The sequence below is a fragment of the Trichomycterus rosablanca genome, chromosome 25 (genome assembly GCF_030014385.1).
Source record: "Trichomycterus rosablanca isolate fTriRos1 chromosome 25, fTriRos1.hap1, whole genome shotgun sequence".
Lineage (NCBI taxonomy): Eukaryota > Metazoa > Chordata > Actinopteri > Siluriformes > Trichomycteridae > Trichomycterus > Trichomycterus rosablanca.
Genome location: NC_086012.1, coordinates 2,583,829 through 2,609,558, shown reverse-complemented (window position 1 = coordinate 2,609,558; position 25,730 = coordinate 2,583,829). Strand labels below are relative to the sequence as shown.

Genomic DNA, 25,730 nt, shown 5'->3' with positions numbered 1-25,730 from the left:
ACCAGTAAATTGAAATTCTAAACACCTTTGAATCTACTGAATGAACGCAGCATTTCATCAGCGTGTGAACAAGCTACTATGACTGTGTTCATGCATTTTTCATGCCTCCGCTGTGCTGCGGGTATATTTTCTCACAAACACAGAACAGAGTGAAGTAATTATCAGTTAACCATCTAGTAAGTACGAGCTTCTGATGAGTATCTGGACGTAGCAACAGAATAAACAGAGTTAAAAATCTTGCATTAGGAAACATGTCCTTTCTTGGATGAAGTTGTGCATAAAAGAGCAAGATTAAAAATGCAGTTTGGGCAAAAAAAAAACCCAAACAAACCAAAACTAGGGCTAGATTTAAACAATGCATTTTACCAGTGTGTAATTATTTAGAGAATTAATGCAGTGCCTCCTTATTCATTGTGTCATTGGGCTGCTTTTGTAATGCAAATCTGGCAAACTTGACTAAAACAATCAAATTTGAGCATCTGTATAATTTGAATTCAATTAAGTAAAGAACAGTGCAGTTTTGTCATTCCTAGATATTCCTGGAAATCATGATTGACTACAGATAGTGACCTGCTGTCTGAAAATATAAAGGTCTAGTCTGAATGCACTTATAACATTAAAAACAAAAAGACATGGAACAGTTGTCTCTCAAACCCGTTTGTTTATGCTGAAAGGCTGCTGTGCAAGAAAAGCCTTTGCTCCTGCTTTTTGTTGTCCATGTAAACAGCAACAAAGATAATATAATTTAAAAATGATATATAAAATATACACCAATCAGGCATAACATTATGACCACTAACAGGTGAAGTAAATAACACTGATTATCTCTTCACATATTAGGCAGCAAGTGAACATTTTATTATCAAAGTTGATGTTAATTGTGATGGCCTGAATCAGAGGATCTCCAAAACTGCAGCTCTTGTGGGGTGTGTCCCGGTCTGTAGTGGTCAGTATCTCTCAAAAGTGGTCCAAGGAAGAAACAGTGGTAAACCGGTGACAGGGTCATGGGCGGCCAAGTCTAATGCACGTGGGCAGCAAAGGCTGGCCCGTGTGTTCCGAGCCAACAGACGATAAGATAAACAGAAGATAAATGGGATTGGGAGATTTGAGGGCACGCAGCTCAACTGAGGTATGACAAACATATGAAAAGCTGTGCACGCTCAGCAACAACGTCCGACTGCTTTCATGTTTCGATGTGCACAGGAAACACGGTAGTGTGGTCAAAATAAGAAACCAGCATTTTTACATGAACGTGGGTGTAAACTAGATCTGATTTTTAGCAGGATTTCACCATTTTTATCATGGTGGTTAAAGAACTAGGCTAATATACAGCCTCCCCCTCCCTAGTTCATTTGCAGCTATGACAGCCTGTGTGTAAACATGACGTTGAAATCCTATTAAATAAATACAGATAAATACATGAATGAACTAGGCATAAAAAAATTATTAAAGATTATTATTATTTATTGATTGTATTCAGACCAGCTGTCACATTTACGTCTTTGGATTTTTAAAGAAGTACACTTCACCTCAGTAAAAATACTCAAGTTTTTAAAAGGCATCCGTTTTCATAAAAACCATCCCTGTAAAAAGGGAACACTGGATATGACACGCTCCGTGTACAGTAATCCGTATTTTAGGCTCGAAGCTTTGGGCGAAAGTGAGGAAGAAGGATTGAAAGGAAAGTGATGGATGTCGGCCTAAACGACTCAAGTAGACCCAGTTATTATTACACTTCTATCATTCTAAAGGACAAAACCTGCAGAAAATATTTAATAAAAATAGAGCACTCGTCTCTCTGAAACACACACACACACTTACCACACTTTCCTTATTAGTCACTGAATTGTTCAGAAGGAAAGACACTCAACACGAATGTCAGCTTTTGATTGTTCATCCTGGTTCCCTTACCTAAATAAACACCGTGAGCACTTAAATACTGATCACAGAGAAGCTGCTCGGTCTGAGTAAGGTGTCTGACTCAGGTCTAGCTCCCGTTTTCACTCCCCTGAGGGCTACGTGCCCCCATCTTTTCCTATAAGGGGCAGTTTGGCCTCTATGTCCGTCACAGGGTGCATCTGAAGGATCTGGCTGGACCTCGATGCGGGCGCCCTGGTGCCTCTCGCACGTTGAGCAGCACGTCGCAGACCCCGCCAGTCCACGTGGGCGCATATCATCTCCAGGGTGTAGTACAGGGACCAGAAGAGTGCAAAGCAACCCAGGAGCAGCAAAGACTGCAAATATAAATATAATACACGTAAATAACATTATTTCACATCATAGCACGTTCACTGAAGGGATTCATTGAAGCTCTCTAACTGTGTATTCGTAGCACGCCTCTCCATCCACTGTACATTGGCAATGGAAAGATGTGGTACAGTGTGTTGGATGGGGTGCTTGATAGTTTCAGCTCTCCTTGGCCAGTGTGGGGGAGGCAAGAGAATTGCAATAGGGGAATTTGCAATGACTAGATTGGGAGCAAATTGAGACAAGGACCTACCTTAAGGGTGTTGGCTGTGAACGGGCTGACCACCTCAGGAGCGATGTCTAACCCAGGCGGGCATGGCAGTGAGAAATTGCTGCCCAGGTACTGGCCATTCATAGCCTCCTCCACCAGCCTGTCAATAAAAACAAACGACACTGTGATCCTGATTTCACTCACTGAGCATTAAGTGTAGCACCAGAGTTCAGCCAACAACTGATTCATATGATTGATTTTCTACACCTGTTAGTAATGTGTGTGGCTAAAACTGCAGAGCTGAATACTTAGCAGAGGTGTCCAAAAACCTTTAATGATAAAGTGTAAACCGACATGTATTAAAAGTAATTGGTCATTAAATGTTTAGGTCTCACCTCTGTCTGTTTAACACGTCCTGGTGAGACAGAGCAGAGCCGTACAGCGTGAGCTTCCAGTGCTTCAGCGTGCCCAGAGAAAGAGACGCTTCACCTGAAACTGCAAAAGCAGACGTTTCCAGAAAATACAAAAACAGCTTAAAAAAAAATCTAAAAGTTGGTATTTTTAGGCCCCACTTTAAAAGCACTTACAGTAGTCAGTGATTTGGAGGCTGTACTGGCCCTCGGCTCGCTCTCCCCAGCACCGGACAGTGGAGAAAGTCCAGTCTGTAAATCCGGTCGCATCTCTGTTAAAAACAATGAATGTAAAGCTTTAGAACAGTGTTTTCTCTAAATCTAATCTCCCAATCTTCCCTATTTGTGCCAATTCCTGCCTGCCTTCCTGCCTCCTTCCCCCGCTGTGCAGCTGGATGGCAGCATCTTTTCACCTGCCACTGGTGGAATCTCACAGAGAGCTTTTTTGTAAATAGAGAGCCACGCTAAGCACTCTGCAAAGCATCCATCACCGGTGCAATAGTGAAACCCTTTTCAACCTCCCTGCCTGTTGGATGCCCTTTCAGGTCAATAGCACCACTTGGAATTGAAACTCAAGAGCTTAAGATGTTAGCGGTGACCGGCTAGAGCATTCGACTGTTGCGCCACCAGAGTGCTTTCAACATGTAATCAGTAATGCTCACTACTGCCTGTCTCTAATAGATCTGCTATGACTTAAACAAGCATACATGCTACATGACCTCAAGCACGTAATCCATCCTTGTTACATCCCTTAGTATCCGTGCTGATGACGTTTACGTACGTATCCAGGGGTCTTCTGGCGCCGATGAGCGAGGTCATTCCACTCGGGCACAGAAGCACAGTCTCCAGGTTACCACGCCTTGGGTGGCTTATGGTCACGGTAACAGATACATGCTCTAAAGTCTGCATGCCTGACTGCTGGAGATCTTCAGAGGTGACTGAAAGAGACAGAGACCGATCATTAAGGTATATCATGTGGTTAAAGTATTTAGACACATGAGCTTGTGGGACTTTATTATATAATTATTTTAATGGTAATCTTTGTAGCTAGAACAACCTTCACTCTGCGAGGAAGGGTTTCAACAGGATTTTGGAGTAAGTCTGTGTCAGTTTAGCCAAAAGAGCATGTTAGGTCAGAAACACGTGTTAGATGAGACGATCTGGCTTGTAATGGATAAATGAAGTGTTCAGGGCATGGAGGTGTCCAGAGCAGTAGAGTTGTGTACAGGGGAAAGGTCATACTGGAAAGAAAAAGGGCCCTCCCAAAACTGTTGCCACTAAGTTGGTGCTAGATTATTATATATAATCAAATGTATACACTGGGTGCAGCTAAAACACACACATTTTGGCCATAGTGTTGCTTAATTAACACTATTTGGGGACAGTTCACTGACCAGCCCCTAAATCTGCACCAACACGAAGGTCTGGATTCTATTAAGTTTGGGAAATCATAATGTTAAGATAGATAAAGAAAGAACGCGTGACATCTATTTTTATTGTATAAAATATTGGCGGTTTTACCTGCCACCATCTGATGACAGTACACACACAATCACAGATTAAACACAGAGTATAAAGCTACAGCTGAGAGTACAAGGAATTTCTGCACGAGTCCAAGGTAGCTGCAACTCTTTGGCATTTCCTTAAACGCCATTCGCTAACATGCTCCCACACACCATAACCATATTGGGAAGTACGCGTCCCTGAGGACTGACAGAGCGACACGGAGAGCGTATATTTTATAAGCTTCTTTTTTCAATTTGACTTTGCTTAGTCAAGCCTACAGACTTTACGATCGCAGAGGGTACCTGCAAGTCGAAATATTGATTTAGAGCTCTTTACATGCGGGCCAGTATTTTCAGACACATCAGCATATATAAAGCTTAGGATCATTACATTTTAACATTGTCAGCTGATTGATAACGATATCATTAAATATTTATACTTAATTTTTTAAGTGGCTTCTGTATTTTAGGGGTCGCCACAGCATTCATTCGTCATTGGCGAAGTTTTGTAAAACATCCCATAATGAAATAAACATGCTGCCACTTATTCCCATTCTAATTAGAAAGATCATGATTTGTTTATGAATGTTAAAATAGAATAAGTGAAAATCGTGAGGAATATAAGGGATTAAATAACCTTTTCAAAGGAGAAAACCAGAGTCGCAGTCAAACACGCAAACTATAAACACAAGTGCAGAAAGCAAGCCAAACATAAACAACCAATAGGGAAAAAATGACTTCACGAATCCAGGAGGAGAACCGTGGTGCAGTTAACTGCATACTGAAAATCCCATGGGGCAAACAACAGTGTACCAAACACACACACACACGCACACACACTGTCAGCGGCAGTAGAAAGAAGTTAAATGTCTTAGCTATGCTGATATGGATGGTATTTTTATTTTTTGCCATATAAATAACAGACTGTAAGCTGTTTAACTCCTCATTCACCAAACTGACCCTCTTTATATCATTTAACTGAAGGCTAACCTTCAGCCTCCCTGTTTCCCCCAAATAATTCAGATCTTAATATTTTTTTAGCATATTTATTCATTTATTTACTAGGATTTTACAAGACGTCGTGAAAGGACAAGTAGTTACTGGTTACACAAGACTCATCAGTTCAAGTTTAACGTCAAACAGTCAATTTTGTGTCTCTAATTCACCTCACTTGGACGTCTTTGGACTGTGGGAGGACACCGGAGCTCCCTGGGGAAACCCATGCAGACACAGGAACAACATGCAAACTCCACACCTAGGAATCGAACCCAGGACCTTCCTGCTGTGAGGTGACAGTGCTACCCACCGAGCCACCATGCGGCCCTATTTTCGGATAAACCGATATATCTGCAGTACAGATACAGTCCGGCTTTATTTATTTATTTTCTTTATTTATTGATGTTAAACATCACAGAGACTTCAGTACAAACTATCTTCTGAGTTTTATACACTTTTTCCAACATTTCCTTCCCCTTTCCCTCTCTACCCACCCATGGAGGAAAGAAAACAGTAATAAAAATAATAACAACAATAATAATGATAATAATAATAACAATAATTCAAAAGAAACTATGTACAAGTAGGGAGTGATCTCTTGTGTACAACATATGTATTAGTTGGTGAAGGTAAAATCAGGCCTGTGGGGTGTTACATAGTTGATTGTTTCAATTTGAGGTTTACAAACGCTGTTATCTTTTCCATTTCATAAATGTCCATCCACATATTCAGGGTTTGACTCTCCCGTAACTTTTTTTATTTCTAAATGAAGAACGTCATTCACTGTATTATGATATTATGAGTGACTTCAGTTAATTAAATCTGCATGAATTTATTGACGCAAATCAGGACTCTGAAATCTGAAGCTTGTTAGTTGATTACTTACAATGTGTCTGCTACCACGGAGTCTAATCGAACACACCCCACCATACACGCTGACTGATGTGCTTGTTGCCATGGATGGAAATAGAAGAAGAAACAGGCTAAAGCACTTGTGACAACTCCAGATAAAACATCTCGCTGAATGGGAAACAGACATTCTGGGAAATGCTACATACTAAATCAAACTGTTGGGTGTTTTTGTACTGATTCATACATGCAAGCATGCAGCTCACCACACTACAGCCGCTGCTAATTATTTCCAAACTATGTGTCTGATATTTTCTTGGGCACCGAGTGAACTCTGACACTTTCTCACATGTTCGGACTGAGAGGAAATGAGCCTAGGCATCCTTCAAACTGGCAAATATAGCGCTTCGAGTATTGCTCTAAGAGAAACGAGAGGTACAAATACACTATATGGACAAAAGTCTTGGGACACCCCAATGATATAAAGGAAATTACAAGCTTCCAACTTTGCAGCAACACTTCAGGGAGGGCAAAGCAAGCTCTATAAAGACATGAAGAAAAGCCTGACCTCACTGAAGAGTCCTGACCTCACTGAACAGCTTTGGAATGAACCGGACCGGAACATCAGTGTCCAGCTATACAAATGCGAGAACTGTGAGAAGCCTCCTCAGAAGAGTGGCTGTTGTAAGACCAAATACATAAAGGTGGCTCTATTTTAATATCATTAGTTTTTGAAATAAGATGTACAACAAGCTTATGGTCAGGTGCCAAGCTACCATATACCATTTTGGCCATATAGCGTATGTTTACTCCCAATTATGCAACTTATTAGGTCCAAGCCAGAACAAATCCGATGTTTTCCTACAAGGACTGCAAGAAAAAAAAAGTGACTGAGGAAACAAGAATGTTTGGTGAGAGGAGTGGTAAAAAAAAGAAAAAAAAAGAAAAAAAATCAATAGAAACGGACAGGAAAGTGGATAAGGGACGTCTCGGCTTCTCTGAGCATTTAGCAACACTGATGTTGCAAACATTGCCTAATAAGGGCAGCCTGCTGATTGCCACTAGGGAGGGTCTTGGCAAACGTTCTCTCCGTCTTGTAATCTTAAACAAACACTCAGACTGTGACGGCCTCGTCGGTAGCAGGGTCTCGACGACCGAAACAGACGGATCGAATTGAACTAAATGCCAGTATAAACCACAGTTTTGACTAGCCGTGTTAGACAGGGTAATCAGGCTGATGATGAGAGACGAGAAGAAAGAGATCCTAGCAGCAGGCTGGACCCCAAGAAACTATGAATAGCACACAAAAAATGTCCAAACTAAGAACATACTTGGGTCTTTCTACTCTTTATACAGTAGCAAAGGGTTTATGGAACCTGTGGCTCATAGGGACTCAGTGCGCAAGACTGGACTGTTCAAAAAGGTGCATCCAGTATTAAAAAAAACAAAAAAAATAAACACAAGGTCCTGACCTCAACCCCACTGATCACCTCAATGATGAACTGGAATGTTAAGTATGAGCCAGACTGACTCCACCAATACTAGTTCCTTTTTTTTAATTATATGTTTGTATTTAGCTGCTTATTCTAGCAATCCACTTAGTTCCATCCAGTTCCCTTATTGTAACTCCCCTGCCTTGTCCCGAAGTGATCCGCAGACTATCACCCGCCCCCTTTTAACATCTGTGCGAGTTCCCTTAGGTCTTGACCAACCAGCAATGAGGAACCCTGTCAACCCTCCTCCCTCAGTGTCAGTGTCTGCTGGATATAAAGCCATGTACATAGAACAGCACTCAAGAGCCCAGGATCTCGGTGGTGGGCTAGTCCTTTAGACCGGTGTTCTTCAATTTATATACTTTTTAATCAACTCACATTATGTCCATGATTATTTACATGACCAGGCAATACAAACAATGCATTTTATTCTCTCTGCTCTGTAATCTGGTCCCACTGTGGTTTACAAGATGTACCATAAAGCTTCCACAACCTAACCTGAGTACACAACGATACAAACACAACTCTTACCATTCCAAGCAAGGACGAGTCTCTTTGGGTGGACTGGAATGGTCTCCTCTATTTTCAGAAGTGGACTCTGATAGGATGCCAGGAAGGGGACGGAATCCCAAACCTGTCCCACACAAGACATGGTTGTTGTTATTGCTGAGATTCAGAGAAAGCTCTGAAGAGCAGAACATTACAGATGATGATAGGCCTCACCTTTGCAGCATTGACCAGTCTCCAGGCATTGAGCAGACCAAAACCGTGTTTGTGGCTGTGGTGGAAGCCGGCGCCGTTGGTCTCCCAGTCTCCATCGGAGTCATACTGCACCGATACAAAACCATTATTTAATACAGCATGATAATAGCAGCCAATCAAAAACAATAGACATTATCATGATGTAAAAGCTGTTGTAACTACAGCTTTGAGATGCCTAAACCAAGTTAATGCTAATTATTCTTTGTGTAACTGTTGTTTCTGCTGCCTTCGGGTTATCCTACAATCTTGGTGTTTTCACATACTCTCCACTCACGGATTGTTAAATGAGTCGCACTGATGTATGTGAATGTTTTACCTGAGTCGCCGTGTACGTGATGATGTGCTGGACGTCACGCCAGGTTAGACAGGGCCGCACCTGCAGCATCAACGCCACCATGCCAGCTGCCAACGGAGCTGCTGCGGAAGTGCCAGTGTGGCCCTCAGTACAACCGGTGCCCTGCTGCAGCGACCAGTCTGACGTCACCTACACACACACACACACACACACACACACACACACACACATCGATTAGTGTTCTGAAGTCCTAATACCAAATTAACACCAGAAGTAGAACATGAGTGTTGCATTTGTGTTTTCTGAGGCTCAACATAGGGCTCCAAAACGTGATCTGACAGTGGGACAGTGAACCACCAGCATGACTGCTGAGTCTTTTGAAGGTCACATGACTTGGGTTAAAGTGTTAATAGCAAAGACATGGCTGATTTATAAACATGTCTTTAACTGTCAATAATGTTTCAATGTTAATTCCTGAAACTGAGTTTTAAACCTGCAAGAAATAAGTGACATGGTTCTGTCTGGTTTTAGGAAGTAAATATCTTTTTTTTTCTATTTTATTTCTGCGTTTTCTCCCAATTTATCATAGTCAATCTGTCTTCCGCTGCTGGAGGACCCGTGAGCAGCCCTTAGCGGAACACTTTTTCACCCATGCACTCCGCACAGGCACCTCTCTATCTGCTAATCAGGGTCCTTACACAGCGTTTGAAGACCCCACCCATAGTCCGGTCACCCCACCCATAGTCCGGTCATCCCGCCCTAGCAGAAACGTGTCTGCTACAGGCTATCTATCTATCTATCTATCTATCTATCTATCTATCTATCTATCTATCTATCTATCTATCTATCTATCTATCTATCTAATCATCTGTCTATCTAATCTACCTAATCATCTACCTACCTACCTAATCATCTGTCTGTCTGTCTGTCTGTCTGTCTGTCTATCTATCTATCTATCTATCTACCTACCTACCTACCTACCTAATCATCTGTCTGTCTGTCTGTCTGTCTGTCTGTCTACCTACCTACCTACCTACCATAGAGCTATACCAGATTTCAATTCAGACAATCTTTCTCATTCTTATACTTAACTTCCAGCACCAATTTTGAGTCTGTTTGAGGTTTTGGATCGCTGTAATGGCTTTAAAAAACAGTTGAGGTCGAGTCAAAGCTGCCAAAACCATGTCACCATGGACACGAGGATAAATAATGCAAAACAGAGCTGCACACTACAGGCTTTCCGAGCAGGCCTCTTTAAACGTTCTCTCCGCAAGGTATTTCTGTGTGTGTGTGTGTAATAACAATCTCAATGAACCAGCCGAGAAGGCTGTGTCTAAAATCTCATCTGTTTTACGAATGATCGTCTTTTTTGACACGTAATTTATTACAGTGTGTGCTTTTGAGTGTTCCAGACCGAGAGCTGTGCATTATTAGATGCCACTTCTGTTAGCACTGTTTATACACGAGTGAGCACAGGTTTGGGTATAAATTATTAAAACTGTCAAACAAACTCACACGTTGTCACAAGACACATGATATATGCTAAAAAAACGTGGACTCCTAACCATAAGCTTGCTGGACATCCCAGTCTGATTTGCAGCTGTAGCTGAAATATTTTTCACAGCATTTTGATTTGAGAAGTGGATGTTCAGTTATAGAAATTATATAAATATATTATATTACAGTCAATACTCTGCATGGTACTGGAGTTCCACCACAGCAAACCCGTCAAACCAAGTCTTTTTGGTGCCAAAAAGTTAGAAACATCATTTAATTTATATAATAAACACATGTGAGCAGTTAGTGTGGCTAAAACACATGAGAAACACATTCCAGCATTAAATCAATGGCCAGATGCTGCCACTTACAATACTGCGTAGTTGTTTCCCTCCACTGCTGAATGTAACAGCCAGCATGGAGGCACACTCTTCTGCGTAAAAAGGCATCTTACCATTCTCATCTACTGCCCCTATATCACAAATACACACAAATAAAAATAAGACAGTCAAAATAATGTGTTATCAGAGTTAAAACTTGGTTAAAAATATGCATTCGAATTTGCAATCGTTCAATAGTGTTATTGTACCATTCACCATCCTTGTGCAGCAACACTGACCAGCCAGCAGAGGCCTCAATTGCAGCAGCAATAAGGAACCAATTTGGCCTACCCACCCTCAGACACAGCCAATCATGTCTGTGTAGGTGCCTGGCCGGCATATATGACGTTTTATAATTGTAAGACCGGTTCCATTCTTAGTAAAATCAATGACAGTATTAATTAATAACAAGATCCTCTGTGTGAACTACTGTACTGAACCCATTTTAAACCACAAGCATTATCAGAGTTGTGATTAGAGTGTTTACACCAGAAGAAAGAAATGAGGTGCCCCCTTCTCACCGATAGTGACCGTGTAAATGGAGTTGGCGTAGCCATCATAGTTGCAGTTGTCGCTATAAAGTCCTCCATTACCACTGGCAACAACGAAAATGCTCCCGAAGCCTCTTCTCCCCGCTATAACTCCGTGTTGTAGTGCAGCCTGCAAGGACATACAGACATTAATACCTCTTCCTACAGAGATGTGAGAAAGTATTTGCCACCTCTGCTGATTTTGTTCTCTTTTTGCGTGTTAGGCACAGCGTGGCAGTTTTTTAACCCGTGGTGATGTGAAGCTGGCTCGACTGTAGACAGTATCACAAGATGGTTTGTATCTGACGCTTCAGACCGATTTCCTCCAAGGATAAGGAGACAGTTTAGATTTTAGTCATATTTCTGTGGGCACTGAGAGGTAATCAGCTGCAGTCAATCATAATCACTATTATTAATGAGGAATTACATACAGTTTCCTTCTTCTGGGTTAAGTGCCGCTTAAGGAGTTAGCAAGTGGAAAATTGGCCTGGAAATGTGTGAAGTGTGCACTAGGCAAAGAAATATTTACCCTCGTACAAACTCCTTACACTCAGCTAATGGAAATGAGCTAATTCCCATTTTACGTCTAATGACAATTTTCATACAAAACAAAACCTCAACATCGAGCCAGAATTCAAACACAAACCCCGGCAGAGCACAGCAGCTCTTGCAATGCACTTTACAGGCCCGCTGAAAACTAAAATAGCCTTGACTGAAACGTTTCCACAGTGCATGCCAAGCAGAAGGGACGTAGCAGGAGATCTGCCCGAACGAGGCGGCGTATATTATGATCTGCTAATAGTGAACGTCTAAATAAAAATGCCTCTCTTTCAAACGTAAGCGCTGACAACGTCAACACTGTGTGCATTTATAAATCAGGATCTTCAACCAAGTGCTTTACAGCCTGTACAACCCAACACAAACGTCTATCCACATGCCACATTTTATTCAAGCTAAGGCACACGCTCAGGAACATGGCTGAGGCTCGAATCTGAACAGATCGGCTCCGGTTTCATGTAGCGTGGTCTGCAAAATTCATCCACGTGGTGGAAAAGGCGAATGAAAATTATAAACTCGAATCAAGAAGTCTTGTGCAGAAGATCTGCAGTCGGTCTGATTGTAAAAACATCTGGATCCGCTTGACTTCCACTGCAAGTAAGAAAATGGAAATCAAGCTATTCTGGACTAGAACAGAAACGAATTTGCTCCAGAAATTGTAGACCGACAGGAAAAAGAAGCCTGCTGATGCGCTGCGGGCCCGCTGCATATTAATCTCCCAGATGTTCGGCAAAGTGAGAAAAGAAAAGGAAACTGATTGAGTTCAGACACGTTTCACATCAAACAAAATCAGTACAATACAGTACAGGCTTTACTGAATCTAAGCAAGCACAGCAAGTTTCAGGACACCATGTAGGAACAGAAACCAGTATGTGTGTGTGTGTCACTGTAACCTATTAAAAGCCCTGTATGTACCACCGCACAGACTGGACACCTGGTGATGGGTTAGCAAATTAGACCACCGCCCCACCCACTGTATTGTAAGTGTTTATTTATTTATTATTAGGATTTTACCATCATATTTTACACACTTTGCTTACATTCATGACAGAAGCATCAAGTTTAATGGATAATTTTGAACCTCTAATTCACCTCACTTGCACGTCTTTGGACTGTGGAAGGAAACCGGAGCTTCCAGAGGAAACCCACGCAGAAGAGCATACAAACTCCACACAGAAAGGACCCAGTCTGCTCCACCTGGGAATCGAATCCGGGACCTTCTTACTGTGAGGCGACAGCGCTACCCACCGAGCTATCGTGCCGCTTTGTGTATTTTGAGTAAGGGTCAAACACACGAATGTATTGAAATGTGCCATGTGGAGAATGCTGCCAACAAGCAGATTTGCTAAATAAAGGAGTCCAGATTTAAACAGGAACACGAGTGGACACTTATATCTGCATAATTTGACATGTACATGATCAGTAACGAATAGAGAGCAGGTTTTATGATGACGCCCTCTGCAGGGGGAGAAAGAAAGTGCAATTGCAAACAAGTCAAATTTGAATCAAGTATTTACAACATTAAACAGATCCCAGTTATCAAAGAACTGAGCACTGACCTTGCCGAGGAGATGTGGTCCGTCAACGGTCCGGCCATCGTCATCTGGACCCCAGCTTCAACAGAAATGACAGAGGAATTTATCCCAAGCACTCGACAGATTAGATAATTAAATCTTCTGCCACATTTCAGGTCCTATTTGTTAATTGAAGGTCATTTAAGCGTGTAAATGTTCAGTACCTGCAGCTGTAAACATCGTTGACCTGGTAATGTTTGTTGAAAGCCACGGCCTCCATGCTGTCAGTGAGGGGACCATCCAGAACTCTGATACCTGAGAGAGAAACATAAAGCCTGATAGTTCATTTTGCTTCAACGATGCAGGTGGCCAAAAGTATTCAGACACACCTTCTAATTTTGCTGCATTGACTGCTTACAAGTGTAGTGGAGGGCAGTTGCTGCCTAGTGGGTAAGATACTGGACTAGTAATATTAAAAGGTTGCTGGTTCAAGCCCCACCACTGCCAGGTTGTCACTGTTGGGCCCTTGAGCAAGGCCTTTAACCCTCAATTGCTTTGACAATATACTGTCACAGTACTGTAAGTCGCTGTGGATACAAGCGTCTGCTAAATGCTGAAAATGTAAATGTAATAAATCAATTATATAAAGAAAATTAAATGCTTAAATTAAATCCTTTGCCACTAAACAGCTTTGGAATGAACTGGAACAAATGCTCCTTTGACTGAATGGGCACAAACTCCCACAGACATACTTCGAAGTCTTGTGAGAAGGCTTCTCCAAAGAGTGGCTGTTATTATAGCTGATGGCACTATTACAATACTATTTGTTTTGAAACAAGCTCATGGTCAGGTGTCCGAATATTTTGGCCGTATTGTGTACTGATCAATAGTTTGCATAAAGGTTTATAAACCTAAACCACACCCAGACATGATAATAGGGATGAGCACAATAACAGGGTAGAGTTACTCACCTGCCACCCTGCTGCCGTATGCAACTCCTACGGCGCAGAAGCTGTTGTTGGGCACAGCAGCGATCTCGCCGGCACAGCGTGTACCGTGATGGTTATCGCTGTGTGAGTCTGGGTGTGGCATGGGATCTGGATCGTTGGAGTTCAGATCGTAGCTGCCTTCTGGACTCTAGGACGAACAAGACAAGTTTATTATTTATTTATTTATTTATTAGGATTTTAACGTCATGTTTTGCACACTTTGGTTACATTAATGGCAGGACAGGTAGTCACTTGCAAGTCTTTGGACTGTGGGAGGACGCCGGAGCTCACACAGACATGGGGAGAACATGCAAACTCTACACAGAAAGGACCCGGACCGCTCCACCTGCGAACGGAACCCAGGACTTTCCTGCTTGAGGCGACAGTGCTACCCACCAAGCCACCGTGCCACCCACAAACTGTGGTAAAGAGAACAGCTCAGGGCAGCTTTGTGGCTGTTCTGATTCTTGGCACAAGCAGCTACTCAGCCCTAATGATGCGGGCAAACAGAGAAACCAAATGCTGCTGGACTCACATAGTTAGGCTGAATGTCGGCCAGCGTGTGCTGCAGGCCATCGTCCACTACGACCACGGTGACCCCTGCACCTGTGATGTTGTGCTCCCACACGCCCGTCACGTTGATGTCCATCCCATGCTTTACATCATTGTGCTGCAATAAAGAAGCAAATAAAGAAGTGGTTCTATTTTATGCAAATGCTTACATACACATTTTAGCAATGAGTGTGGCTGAAACAGTAGAACTCAACTATTAAAAGGGGTGTCCACATACTTTTGGCCACACATTTAAGGGAACTTTAAAATAAAGAGTCAGTGTCAGACAGATATGTTTGCATAAAGAAAGTCATTTTTTCTTGATTGAAAGGTCAGAATATACATTTTTCACAAACTGAATTGACTTATTGGGCGCATGAGTGGGAGTCAATGGAGTCAAAAAACTCTGGACACTGACCAAAAATGGGTGACCTATTGCCTCAAGTCTGTTGAAATAAAACAATCGATTCAAAAACATCAACTAAAATCAGTAAAAAAAAACGTTTAAAGAATCCAAATGCACTTACCAAATGCCACTGGCTCGGGTATTTGGGATCATTGAACGTCATGCCCCTCTTCGACCTGCGTAGAATGTTCTCCTGCGAGTGCCAGAGCACGTGAGGGTGAGCGCCCAGCGCCTCTCCGGCCGCCTGCAGGTGCTCTTTCTCGCCCGCTACCTGACACAGCAAGTAGTGTCCCTGGAGGTGCCCGATCTGCCCATGGCTCTCCAGGCCGACTTCAAGCGCCACCTCCTCGGCCAGCTCGTCTAGGGGGCCTCGGGGTGATTCCGCGCCCGGACTCAGATGCACCGCGTATGAGCGCCCGGGCTCGCACGCCGTCGAGGGAGTGGAAGAGTCCAGCAAGAAGGACGAGTGCAGAGGAAGCGAGATCAGGTGGAACAGGACGGTGAAAAGAGGGAAGGGGGGTGATGCCATAGCAAACAGGTGCCACCCTCAATGCAGATGCACCACATTAGACCTAGAGCCTGAAAGTGAAATGGGGGGGGGGGGGGGGGGGGGAAATGCTCAGTGGTCGGCCGCTCTGTCAATGTAATTGAGTCATTTAGCATCAGGCTTTTAGAACTGGAAATCAATTTTGCTCATTAGAAATAACACTAGGGAAACCGTGCGCCTGTGCCAGTATTGACATGGTAGCTGTACAACACTGAACGCAGGCAAAACAGGGTGAAAACATAGGAGGTTGGTGTGGCATGCAGATTGTGGTAGCCAAATATCACAACCGCTACATTTTCCAACCACAGATGTTTCTGTCCAAGATGGGAAAGCATTATAATTTACATTTACAGCATTTACCCTATTAATCATCAGTGGCAGTATACTGTCTAAGCAATTGAGGGTTAAGGGCCCAACAGTGGTAGTGGTGGGGCTTGAATCAGCGATCTTTTGATTACTAGTCCAGTACCTTAACCACTAGGCTACAACTGCCCATTGTGACCTTTAGAATATAAATTACACCCTATTATAGCTAGAATGATGGGGTTATGTTAATCAATAATAGACCAGCTCTGTGTCATTAAACTTGCAGCCATCAAACAGGAATTTACCTTGCTTCTATTTACACATTAACACCCAAAGTGGTTCACAACAAGATCCCACACACAACGAATTTGGTGAAATTTACATTTCAAACACATGCACGACTGAGATGGGTTTCAAGTTTCAAACGCCTAAAGTTTCAAGTTTCAAACGACAGACAGTAGTATACGTATATAGCTTTTTAGAACTGTTAAAGATTTCTTAGCTTTGTCGCTCCATCTGCTCTACTACAGAACAAAATCCATACATCAACAACACCCAGAAATGCCTTGGACTTCTCTAAGCTCAAGCTGGTATGAAACTGACCTTTTTGACATAAAGTGAAAACGTGTGCTGTGGTTGGACAAGTCAACCTTTAAAATTAGTTTTTGGAAATAACAGACTTTTTGTTCTCCCTGCCAACGCAAACTGTAAAAGCTGGAGTGTGGCATGACATGTGGGTGAATTGTTTAACCACAATCATCTGACAAATGAGTAGGGTAGTTGTGAGTGGCACATAAAAAAGCAGAGAACTCACAGTTCGAGGTGCTAATTATTTCTGTTACTGATCAGCATGTTATGATTAAAAAAATTCTATTAAACAGTCAGCTGAGTGGAACACAAAGGCTTTACGGAATATGGTAAAAAATAATAACAGTGTTCCGTACACCTGATATTCATATTCAGTTTTAATCGTTTACACTCAGGTCAGTAAAGTAAATAATGACCAAACCGGACATAAAACAGAATCACAATTTGAGATGGTGATTATTTCACTTACTGATCAGCATGTTATGACTAGAAATTATAATATTATATTAGTCAGCTGAGTGGAACACACAGGCTGTGCGGAATACAGTGAAAATAACAGTGTTCCGTACACCTGATAGTCATATTTATGTTTTATTCGTTTACACTAAAGTAAAAAAAGCAAATAATGACCAAACCAGACATAAAAGAGAACTCATAATTATTTATGTTACTGATCAGCATGTTATGACTAGAAAATTAAATTATATTAGTCAGCTGAGTGGAACACAGTGGGTGTGCGGAATACGACTAATAAAAATAACAGTGTTCCGTACACCTGATATTCTTATTCAGTTTTCATATCGTTTACACTCAGGTCAATAGAGCAAAACTAAACTCACAATTTGAGGTGCTAATTAATAATTAATTCTGTTGCTGATCAGCAAGTTATGATTAAAAAAATTCTATTAAACAGTCAGCTGAGTGGAACGCAGAGGCTGTGCGGAATACAGTGAACATAACAGTGTTCCGTACACCTGATATTCATATTTAAGTTTTAATCGTTTACACTCAGGTCAATAAAGCAAAACAAAACTCACAATTTGAGGTGCTAATTAATTCTCCTACTGATCAGCAGGTTATGACTAGAAATCATAATATTATAACAGTCAGCTGAGTGGAACACAGAGGCTGTGCGGAATACGGTGTAAAAAAAATAACAGTGTTCCGTGCACTTGATATTTATATTCAAGTTTTATATCGTTTAAACTCAGGTCAATAAAGCAAATAATGACCAGATTAGGTGTTGTCTGATCTTTCTCTTCTTCACGGAGAGAAATAAAGATTGACCTGATTATTATAAGTCTAATACAAATAATCTTTACTTGTACGGAACACAGTGAAGTAAAGTGATTGGAGTATTATTGGCAGGCGCGTTTAAGGAGTTTTAGCACCCGAAGTACAAAAATGAACAACTTAATGCTTTATTAATAATTTAAACCACCGTAGATGAAAACTATTATTTTTTTAAATGTAATATTAGACGCTACTAATCGTTACCAAAACAAAACAAGCTAACTTCATTCTGCTAGCTCCTGTCATTAACTGATAATAATTGTTTTATTACCACACATCACTTGTACCCAAATTAGAAACATGAATCTAATCTTACCGTTGATATTCAGTTCCTTTAAATAAACTTCGTGTGATTTTAGGTGGTTTTAAGATAAATATTCGCCACTTTCTTCTCTCTATCGTAGCTCGACATGTTAGCTCTGCGTTTCCGCGAGAAACCACTATGACGGCACATCCGGTTTCACTGTCTGTAGAATTATTATATTATTTATTTTTAAATGTAAGCTAAGAAATAAATTGTGGTCTTATTTGCATATTACTTGTTTAAACTAATTACAGTTACAAACTCAAGGAAGTGGTAGCGTAGTAGTTAAGGTACTGTCCTAGTACTGTCCTATCAGAAGTAATCAGTTCAAGCCACTGTTGGGCCCCTGAGCAAGGCCCTTAAGCCTCAATTGCTCACAGTGTACAGTCATAACTGTAAGTCGCTTTGGATTAAAGCGTCTGCTAAATGCCCCAAATGTAAATGTAAACTCATGGAAGCTTAAATATACTGTATAATATGCGATTATAATAATGATTCCAGTATACAGTTAGAATATACAGTTAATTTTCTTTAATTTTAGATTAGATTAGATCAGATTAGATTCAACTTTATTGTCATTACACATGTACAGGTACAAGGCAACGAAATGCAGTTTAGCATCTAACCAGAAGTGCAATAAGCATCAAGTGCAGGATAAATGATATCTACGATATACATTATATACAGGATATGGGCAGTGGTATGAACAATATATACAGGTGAATATATTATTGTATGTACTATAAACAAGATATATAGATTGCTATAGACATAATATACAGATTAAGGTGCAGATTAAGATTAAGGTGCAGATTAAGGTGCTATGAACATAACAGAGGAATGTATATATAAAACATAGTAGACAGATACAGTGTATCACAAAAGTGAGTACACCCCTCACATTTCTGCAGATATTTAAGTATATCTTTTCATGGGACAACACTGACAAAATGACACTTTGACACAATTAAAAGTAGTCTGTGTGCAGCTTATATAACAGTGTAAATTTATTCTTCCCTCAAAATAACTCAATATACAGCCATTAATGTCTAAACCACTGGCAACAAAAGTGAGTACACCCCTTAGTGAAAGTTCCTGAAGTGTCAATATTTTGTGTGGCCACCATTATTTCCCAGAACTGCCTTAACTCTCCTGGGCATGGAGTTTACCAGAGCTTCACAGGTTGCCACTGGAATGCTTTTCCACTCCTCCATGACGACATCACGGAGCTGGCGGATATTCGAGACTTTGCGCTCCTCCACCTTCCACTTGAGGATGCCCCAAAGATGTTCTATTGGGTTTAGGTCTGGAGACATGCTTGGCCAGTCCATCACCTTTACCTTCAGCCTCTTCAATAAAGCAGTGGTCGTCTTAGAGGTGTGTTTGGGGTCATTATCATGCTGGAACACTGCCCTGCGACCCAGTTTCCGGAGGGAGGGGATCATGCTCTGCTTCAGTATTTCACAGTACATATTGGAGTTCATGTGTCCCTCAATGAAATGTAACTCCCCAACACCTGCTGCACTCATGCAGCCCCAGACCATGGCATTCCCACCACCATGCTTGACTGTAGGCATGACACACTTATCTTTGTACTCCTCACCTGATTGCCGCCACACATGCTTGAGACCATCTGAACCAAACAAATTAATCTTGGTCTCATCAGACCATAGGACATGGTTCCAGTAATCCATGTCCTTTGTTGACATGTCTTCAGCAAACTGTTTGCGGGCTTTCTTGTGTAGAGACTCAGAAGAGGCTTCCTTCTGGGGTGACAGCCATGCAGACCAATTTGATGTAGTGTGCGGCGTATGGTCTGAGCACTGACAGGCTGACCCCCCACCTTTTCAATCTCTGCAGCAATGCTGACAGCACTCCTGCGGCTATCTTTCAAAGACAGCAGTTGGATGTGACGCTGAGCACGTGCACTCAGCTTCTTTGGACGACCAACGCGAGGTCTGTTTTGAGTGGACCCTGCTCTTTTAAAACGCTGGATGATCTTGGCCACTGTGCTGCAGCTCAGTTTCAGGGTGTTGGCAATCTTCTTGTAGCCTTGGCCATCTTCATGTAGCGCAACAATTCGTCTTTTAAGATCCTCAGAGAGTTCTTTGCCATGAGGTGCCATGTTGGAACTTTCAGTGACCAGTATGAGAGAGTGTGAGAGCTGTACTACTAAATTGAACACACCTGCTCCCTATGCACACCTGAGACCTAGTAACACTAACGAGTCACATGACATTTTGGAGGGAAAATGACAAGCAGTGCTCAATTTGGACATTTAGGGGTGTAGTCTCTTAGGGGTGTACTCACTTTTGTTGCCAGTGGTTTAGACATTAATGGCTGTATATTGAGTTATTTTGAGGGAAGAATAAATTTACACTGTTATATAAGCTGCACACAGACTACTTTTCATTGTGTCAAAGTGTCATTTTGTCAGTGTTGTCCCATGAAAAGATATACTTAAATATCTGCAGAAATGTGAGGGGTGTACTCACTTTTGTGATACACTGTATATGGTATACGGTATGGATGGAAATTATGAACCAATGAGGTTTTATACACCAAATAAGCATCCTAGAGGCATCATTTTAAAATTCCAAATCTATATCATGAATTCCACCATGACATGTATCCAAACAAGGCAAACCATCCCAGTTTCTCCTGTTTAACCTGCCTCTCCTTATTTACCCTCCCTAACACACCCTGACAAATTTGTTAATGACAAATGCCTAAACTAGTTCCAATAAAAGTTACAAACATCCAGCAAATCTCAGGTGCTTTTTAATTTTATAATTTTAAGTTAGAGTAAGAAAAACATAATCAGGAGCTCCAGTTATTTTAAACTTCTTGAATATTGCCTTATGATTAAAAATAAATGACCAAAAAGGATACTACAGGTAATCCACTATGACCACGTGGTGGCGCTGTCAATCTAAAAGTTTATCACATCTCTGCATAGATAACTCCTGCTTATTACAACTGCTTATTACAGCTGCTTATTACAACTGCTTATTACAACTCGCTGATTACTGTTTGTTCATCAAAACTGACTGTACTTAAACTGATTCCAAGTCCTGTTTTGACCCTAAAGGTGTAATTAGAATAGACTCACAAAGCCATGATTACTGCAGCCCAGATGAATATAAACAGCACTTAAATAAATGCTTTAGCAATGTGCAGTAGCTCAGTAAGCTCAGTCTTAGTAGTCTCAGTCAGCATTCACATTATGCAGTAATCAAAATACGTTCCTGAGGATTTACTAAAGAATGTCATTAAAATACTGTATGTCTTAAAATAGTTTTAACCCTAGCTTTTTTAATCTATCTTCACAATTTAATAATTTCCAAATTTAATAATTTTACGCTGTTCAAATGGGGCTGCAGACTAGCACCCGTCTCCTTTGACTCTTGTAAAATTACTGACTGCTTCTTTACACCAGTGTTGGATTCTCACACGAAAAGCTTTGCTATGGAAAAACCACCCTTTGTATTTATCCACCAGTTGAGTTGGTGCCTGAAACAGAGAGCAGGAGTTTCTGAAACCCAATCTGACCTTTCTCAAAGCTCTTCTTCAAATGCTGCACCACAAAAACATTTTCTAAGACTCTGGGACTCCAGCAAACCACAGTAAGAGCCAATGACAGCTCAATGACTCGTCCGGGAAGTCAAAAAGAACCCATAAAAGACCAAAACAGCATGATTAGGAGGTGTGTCCACATAGTTAGAGTTGCTATATTTGCAGGAATTACAATTTAATTTAGTCACTGGAATATGTCTGCAGAACACATGTAGAGTTGGCCAAAATAATAAAAACATCTTTGTTAAAGTGAAATGATAATGTAAGCTTGCCTAATAAATAATCAAACAAACATATTCTTTGCAAATCCACTTTTATTTAATTTATTTATATATTTTCATTAGATTTTTTCCCATAACAGCAAGAATGAAATCAAGCATTAAAAGCCACATTGAGGTCTTTGTAAAACAGCATTAAGATCCATTAATGACCTGTGTTTAAATATTGACCCAAAGCTGAACTGAATCGGCAGGGAACCGCCCGGTGTCGATATACGAAATGATTCTGAATCCTTTCATTGTTTATGGCTTAAGACTGTTGGTCTGTGTTGTGGTGATTCCAGGCCATTAAAAGTGCACGCTGACATCTGGCTAAATTACAAAGACCTTTTCCAAATAATAAAATTGGCTGAAACAAACCGCAGCATAAGACAAAATACATTATTAATCACTACAAGCAAAACAAAACCAGAAGTTGGAGGTTACAATGTGTCATCAAATCAAATGTTCACCTGTAGCCAATGAAAAACGACTCGCCGGCCACACCGACCCGGGCGGAGTCACAAACGAGCAGGAAATGCGTAAGCACAATCAACTTTGGTAACACAGAATCCATTTGGCAACTCAACGTAAATGCAAAACATTTCCTTACTTAACACCACAGGTACCCATACTTCAGAGTGCCAAAGAATTTGGTTGTCGATCCATAATCTACTTAAAATACGACATATGTAAAGAAAAATCTTACTTATAGCTATGATGTACAGTTGTTATTACTCCGTGAGAGCTAACAGAGTGCTCTTTAGGAATCTACTTTTTTTGTTAACCACTTTTTTTTTTTGTCCTTTTTTTAGTCTGTTACATTAATATTACAAGGTACACTGTAAATAAGTTGCGTTATAATATGGTTGTTTTATAACATGGTTGTTTTATAACATGGTTATTTATTCTGAATTATTCAGTGAAGTCTTTTCGTGGTATATGTCACATCCCTTCACATGCAACTCCCATCGTACCATAATAAAAAAAATCGAGTTTGAACCTATTTGGGCGTGAGTTACTCCAGTGATTCCTGTCTTAGTCCTGAAGTACCTGTCCTGATTATTCTGAGCTGAATTAAGCAAATTGAAATGATTATTTAGAGAGATTTGTTTATATTTATTCCTGCACTTCTAGGTTGTGTTGAATTCATTTTCTGAACTTCTTAGCTTAAAGGTTGACAGATTTTTCCTTAGTAGAGCTCTCCTGGCCTGAGTTCCTCTAAATCATGTCTACACTAAATCTTTTAAAATAAGCAGAAAACAAGTAATTGATATTAATTCCTGATAATGTGAAAAGTTTGTTCCTAAAATGCGATCACCAGATTATTACTGTCTGTGGTGACAAATTAAATTGTAATCCAGATAAATTCTAGTTCTCTTTAGTATTTATTTTAAAGCTTTAATGTCATGATCTTATTTTATCATATTGATAAATTATCATATTGATAAGTATAGTGTCACAACCCAAGAAATGAAAAGAAAATCATTGTAAGCATTTATTTATTCATTTATTCTTGTATTTAAAACAAAAATGATTCAAATTTTTTGTATAACTTGGATACAGCTGAGGTTAACATGTGGGTTGAGAATACAGACCTGACATACCTGACATACAGAATTTGTGAGCCGTTAATTAAGACTGATCAGACAGAAGAACTACAGGACCAAGACTGAGAACCACCGGTTTAGGCCACATGGCTTTTTTCCCATAGGGCCTTGCTCCAGAGATCAAGGGTCACCTCCAAATATACGTTTCCCGCCAAGCTATAAGCCGCCGACAAAAAAAAAGCAAAGCGACGAATTTCTGTGTCACTTTTTCTGCAAGCAGCCTGACTTTCATTATACGTGAGTGAATGTTTTTTTTTCTTAATATTGTTAACAAAATTCCTCATATTTATAGACATTTTTTATTCAAAATAAGATCTCGATATTATACACGATTCTTTCTTTTTTGACTATGTACAGAAGTGCAAAAAAAGTCGACCTTCGTCCTGTTTATCCCAGACGTTACCTGTGTGGCATTAACACAAATTAAATTCGGATTAATGCTCACCCTCCTGACATCACGTCCATTTATTACCAACCATCACGTATGCAGCTTTTTTATTCCTATAACAAGGCCTGACGTCTAGGGAGATTGGAAATACTTGAACAATAGTTATTATTTGAATACAGTAGAAAACAACATTTAACATCTAAGAACTACTCTCGTCTTCACTCGCTCTCTAATTATAATGACTAATTACAAACCTGTTTGAGGATTGTTAAAATATTATTCCAACATGAGCCGCAGTCGACGCCACGGCCGCTATTCTCTTGGCAACTAGTTCCTCATCATTAAATATATTTATATAAAAGATGCTTGTTTAAATATCTGAAACAAAAACGGACTTTTACTAAAAATAAAAACCGTGTGGTTTTAATTCTAATCCTCAAATACTACAGAAGTTTAAAACTTAGTATGGTATAAAGAATGCAAACACATTATTTCTAATATTTCATACTCTACAAAAGTTAAATCTTATTCAAAACAGAATACCGAGTCGTATCCCAGCTTAGTTATGTATCAGAACATTCCTATTTTCTTTGACGTTTAAATAAACAACTAAACACTGTCATGAAAACAAGAACAAAACTGTGGGTGGGTGGGTGGGTGTGTGTGTGTGTGTGTGGGGGGGGGGGTCACAATTATATATGAATAGATGAAGTCAAAAGTTTACGTACACTTGTATGGAACTTCAATCATTTCAGCTTGTTTTGTGACTAAATGATTTGAACAAGACGCTCCCCCCACCCCCCGGTAGTCACAAGCAGGTCTGTTATCACTGTCCAAAGTTTAAAGACCTGTGAGAAAGACGCCCCTGCTTTAAAATCGTCCCCCTATCGCTAGAGGAAGCCTACGGCGATGTTAAGCTCACTGCAGCAGCTTCTAGCAAACTAGTCAAATTTATATAGGCACAGAGAAGTCACCAGCTGTAGTCAATGATAATTAGTAACTAGGAATTATGAAGCTATTCAACAAAATAGGTGACATTCTAAATATTTCACTACCACTGTGACCACTGCCACAAATACCACTGCTGCCAGAGTGACCACTGCCACAGCTACCAGTACCACAGCTACCACTGCTGTAATAGTGACCATTGCCACAGCTACCACTGGCACAGCGACCACTGCTGCCACAGTCACCACTGCCACAGCTACCACTGCCATAGTGACTACTACCACAGCTGCCACAGCCACCACAGTGACCACTACCAAAATACCACACAGCTACCACTGTCACAACTGCCACGGCTACCACTGCCATAGAGACCACTGCCACAGCTACCAATGCCATAGTGACCACTACCACAGCTACCACTGCTCCCATAGTGACCACTGCTGCCACAGTGACCACAGCCACCACAGTGATCACTGCCACAGCAACCAGTACCACAGCTACCACTGCTGCCAGAGTGATCACTGCCACATCTACCAGTGACCACTGCCACATCTACCACTGCTGCCATAGCGACCACTACCACAGCTACAACAGTGACCACTGCCACATCTACCACTGCTGCCATAGCGACCACTACCACAGCTACAACAGTGACCACTGACACAGCTACCACTCTCACACCTGCCACTACCACAGCTACCACAGTGACCACTGCCACA

At 41.0% G+C, this 25,730-nt stretch overlaps 1 protein-coding gene across 1 annotated transcript; it reads right to left on the bottom strand.

Moving 5' to 3' along the window:
* Positions 1 to 1,448: 1,448 nt before the first annotated feature.
* On the bottom strand, positions 1,449 to 18,346 carry pcsk7 (proprotein convertase subtilisin/kexin type 7). The gene is made up of 16 exons (XM_062987523.1): positions 18,245 to 18,346; positions 15,316 to 15,773; positions 14,772 to 14,906; positions 14,219 to 14,384; positions 13,472 to 13,562; positions 13,293 to 13,347; positions 11,167 to 11,305; positions 10,637 to 10,737; positions 8,790 to 8,957; positions 8,435 to 8,539; positions 8,243 to 8,345; positions 3,650 to 3,806; positions 3,046 to 3,140; positions 2,854 to 2,953; positions 2,501 to 2,618; positions 1,449 to 2,234 (listed from the first exon to the last, which is right to left on the bottom strand). Exons 2-16 carry the CDS (start codon positions 15,721 to 15,723, stop codon positions 2,016 to 2,018), a joined length of 2,160 nt encoding a protein of 719 aa, XP_062843593.1. The 5' UTR covers positions 15,724 to 15,773; positions 18,245 to 18,346; the 3' UTR covers positions 1,449 to 2,015.
* Between the last annotated feature and the right edge of the window lie 7,384 nt (positions 18,347 to 25,730).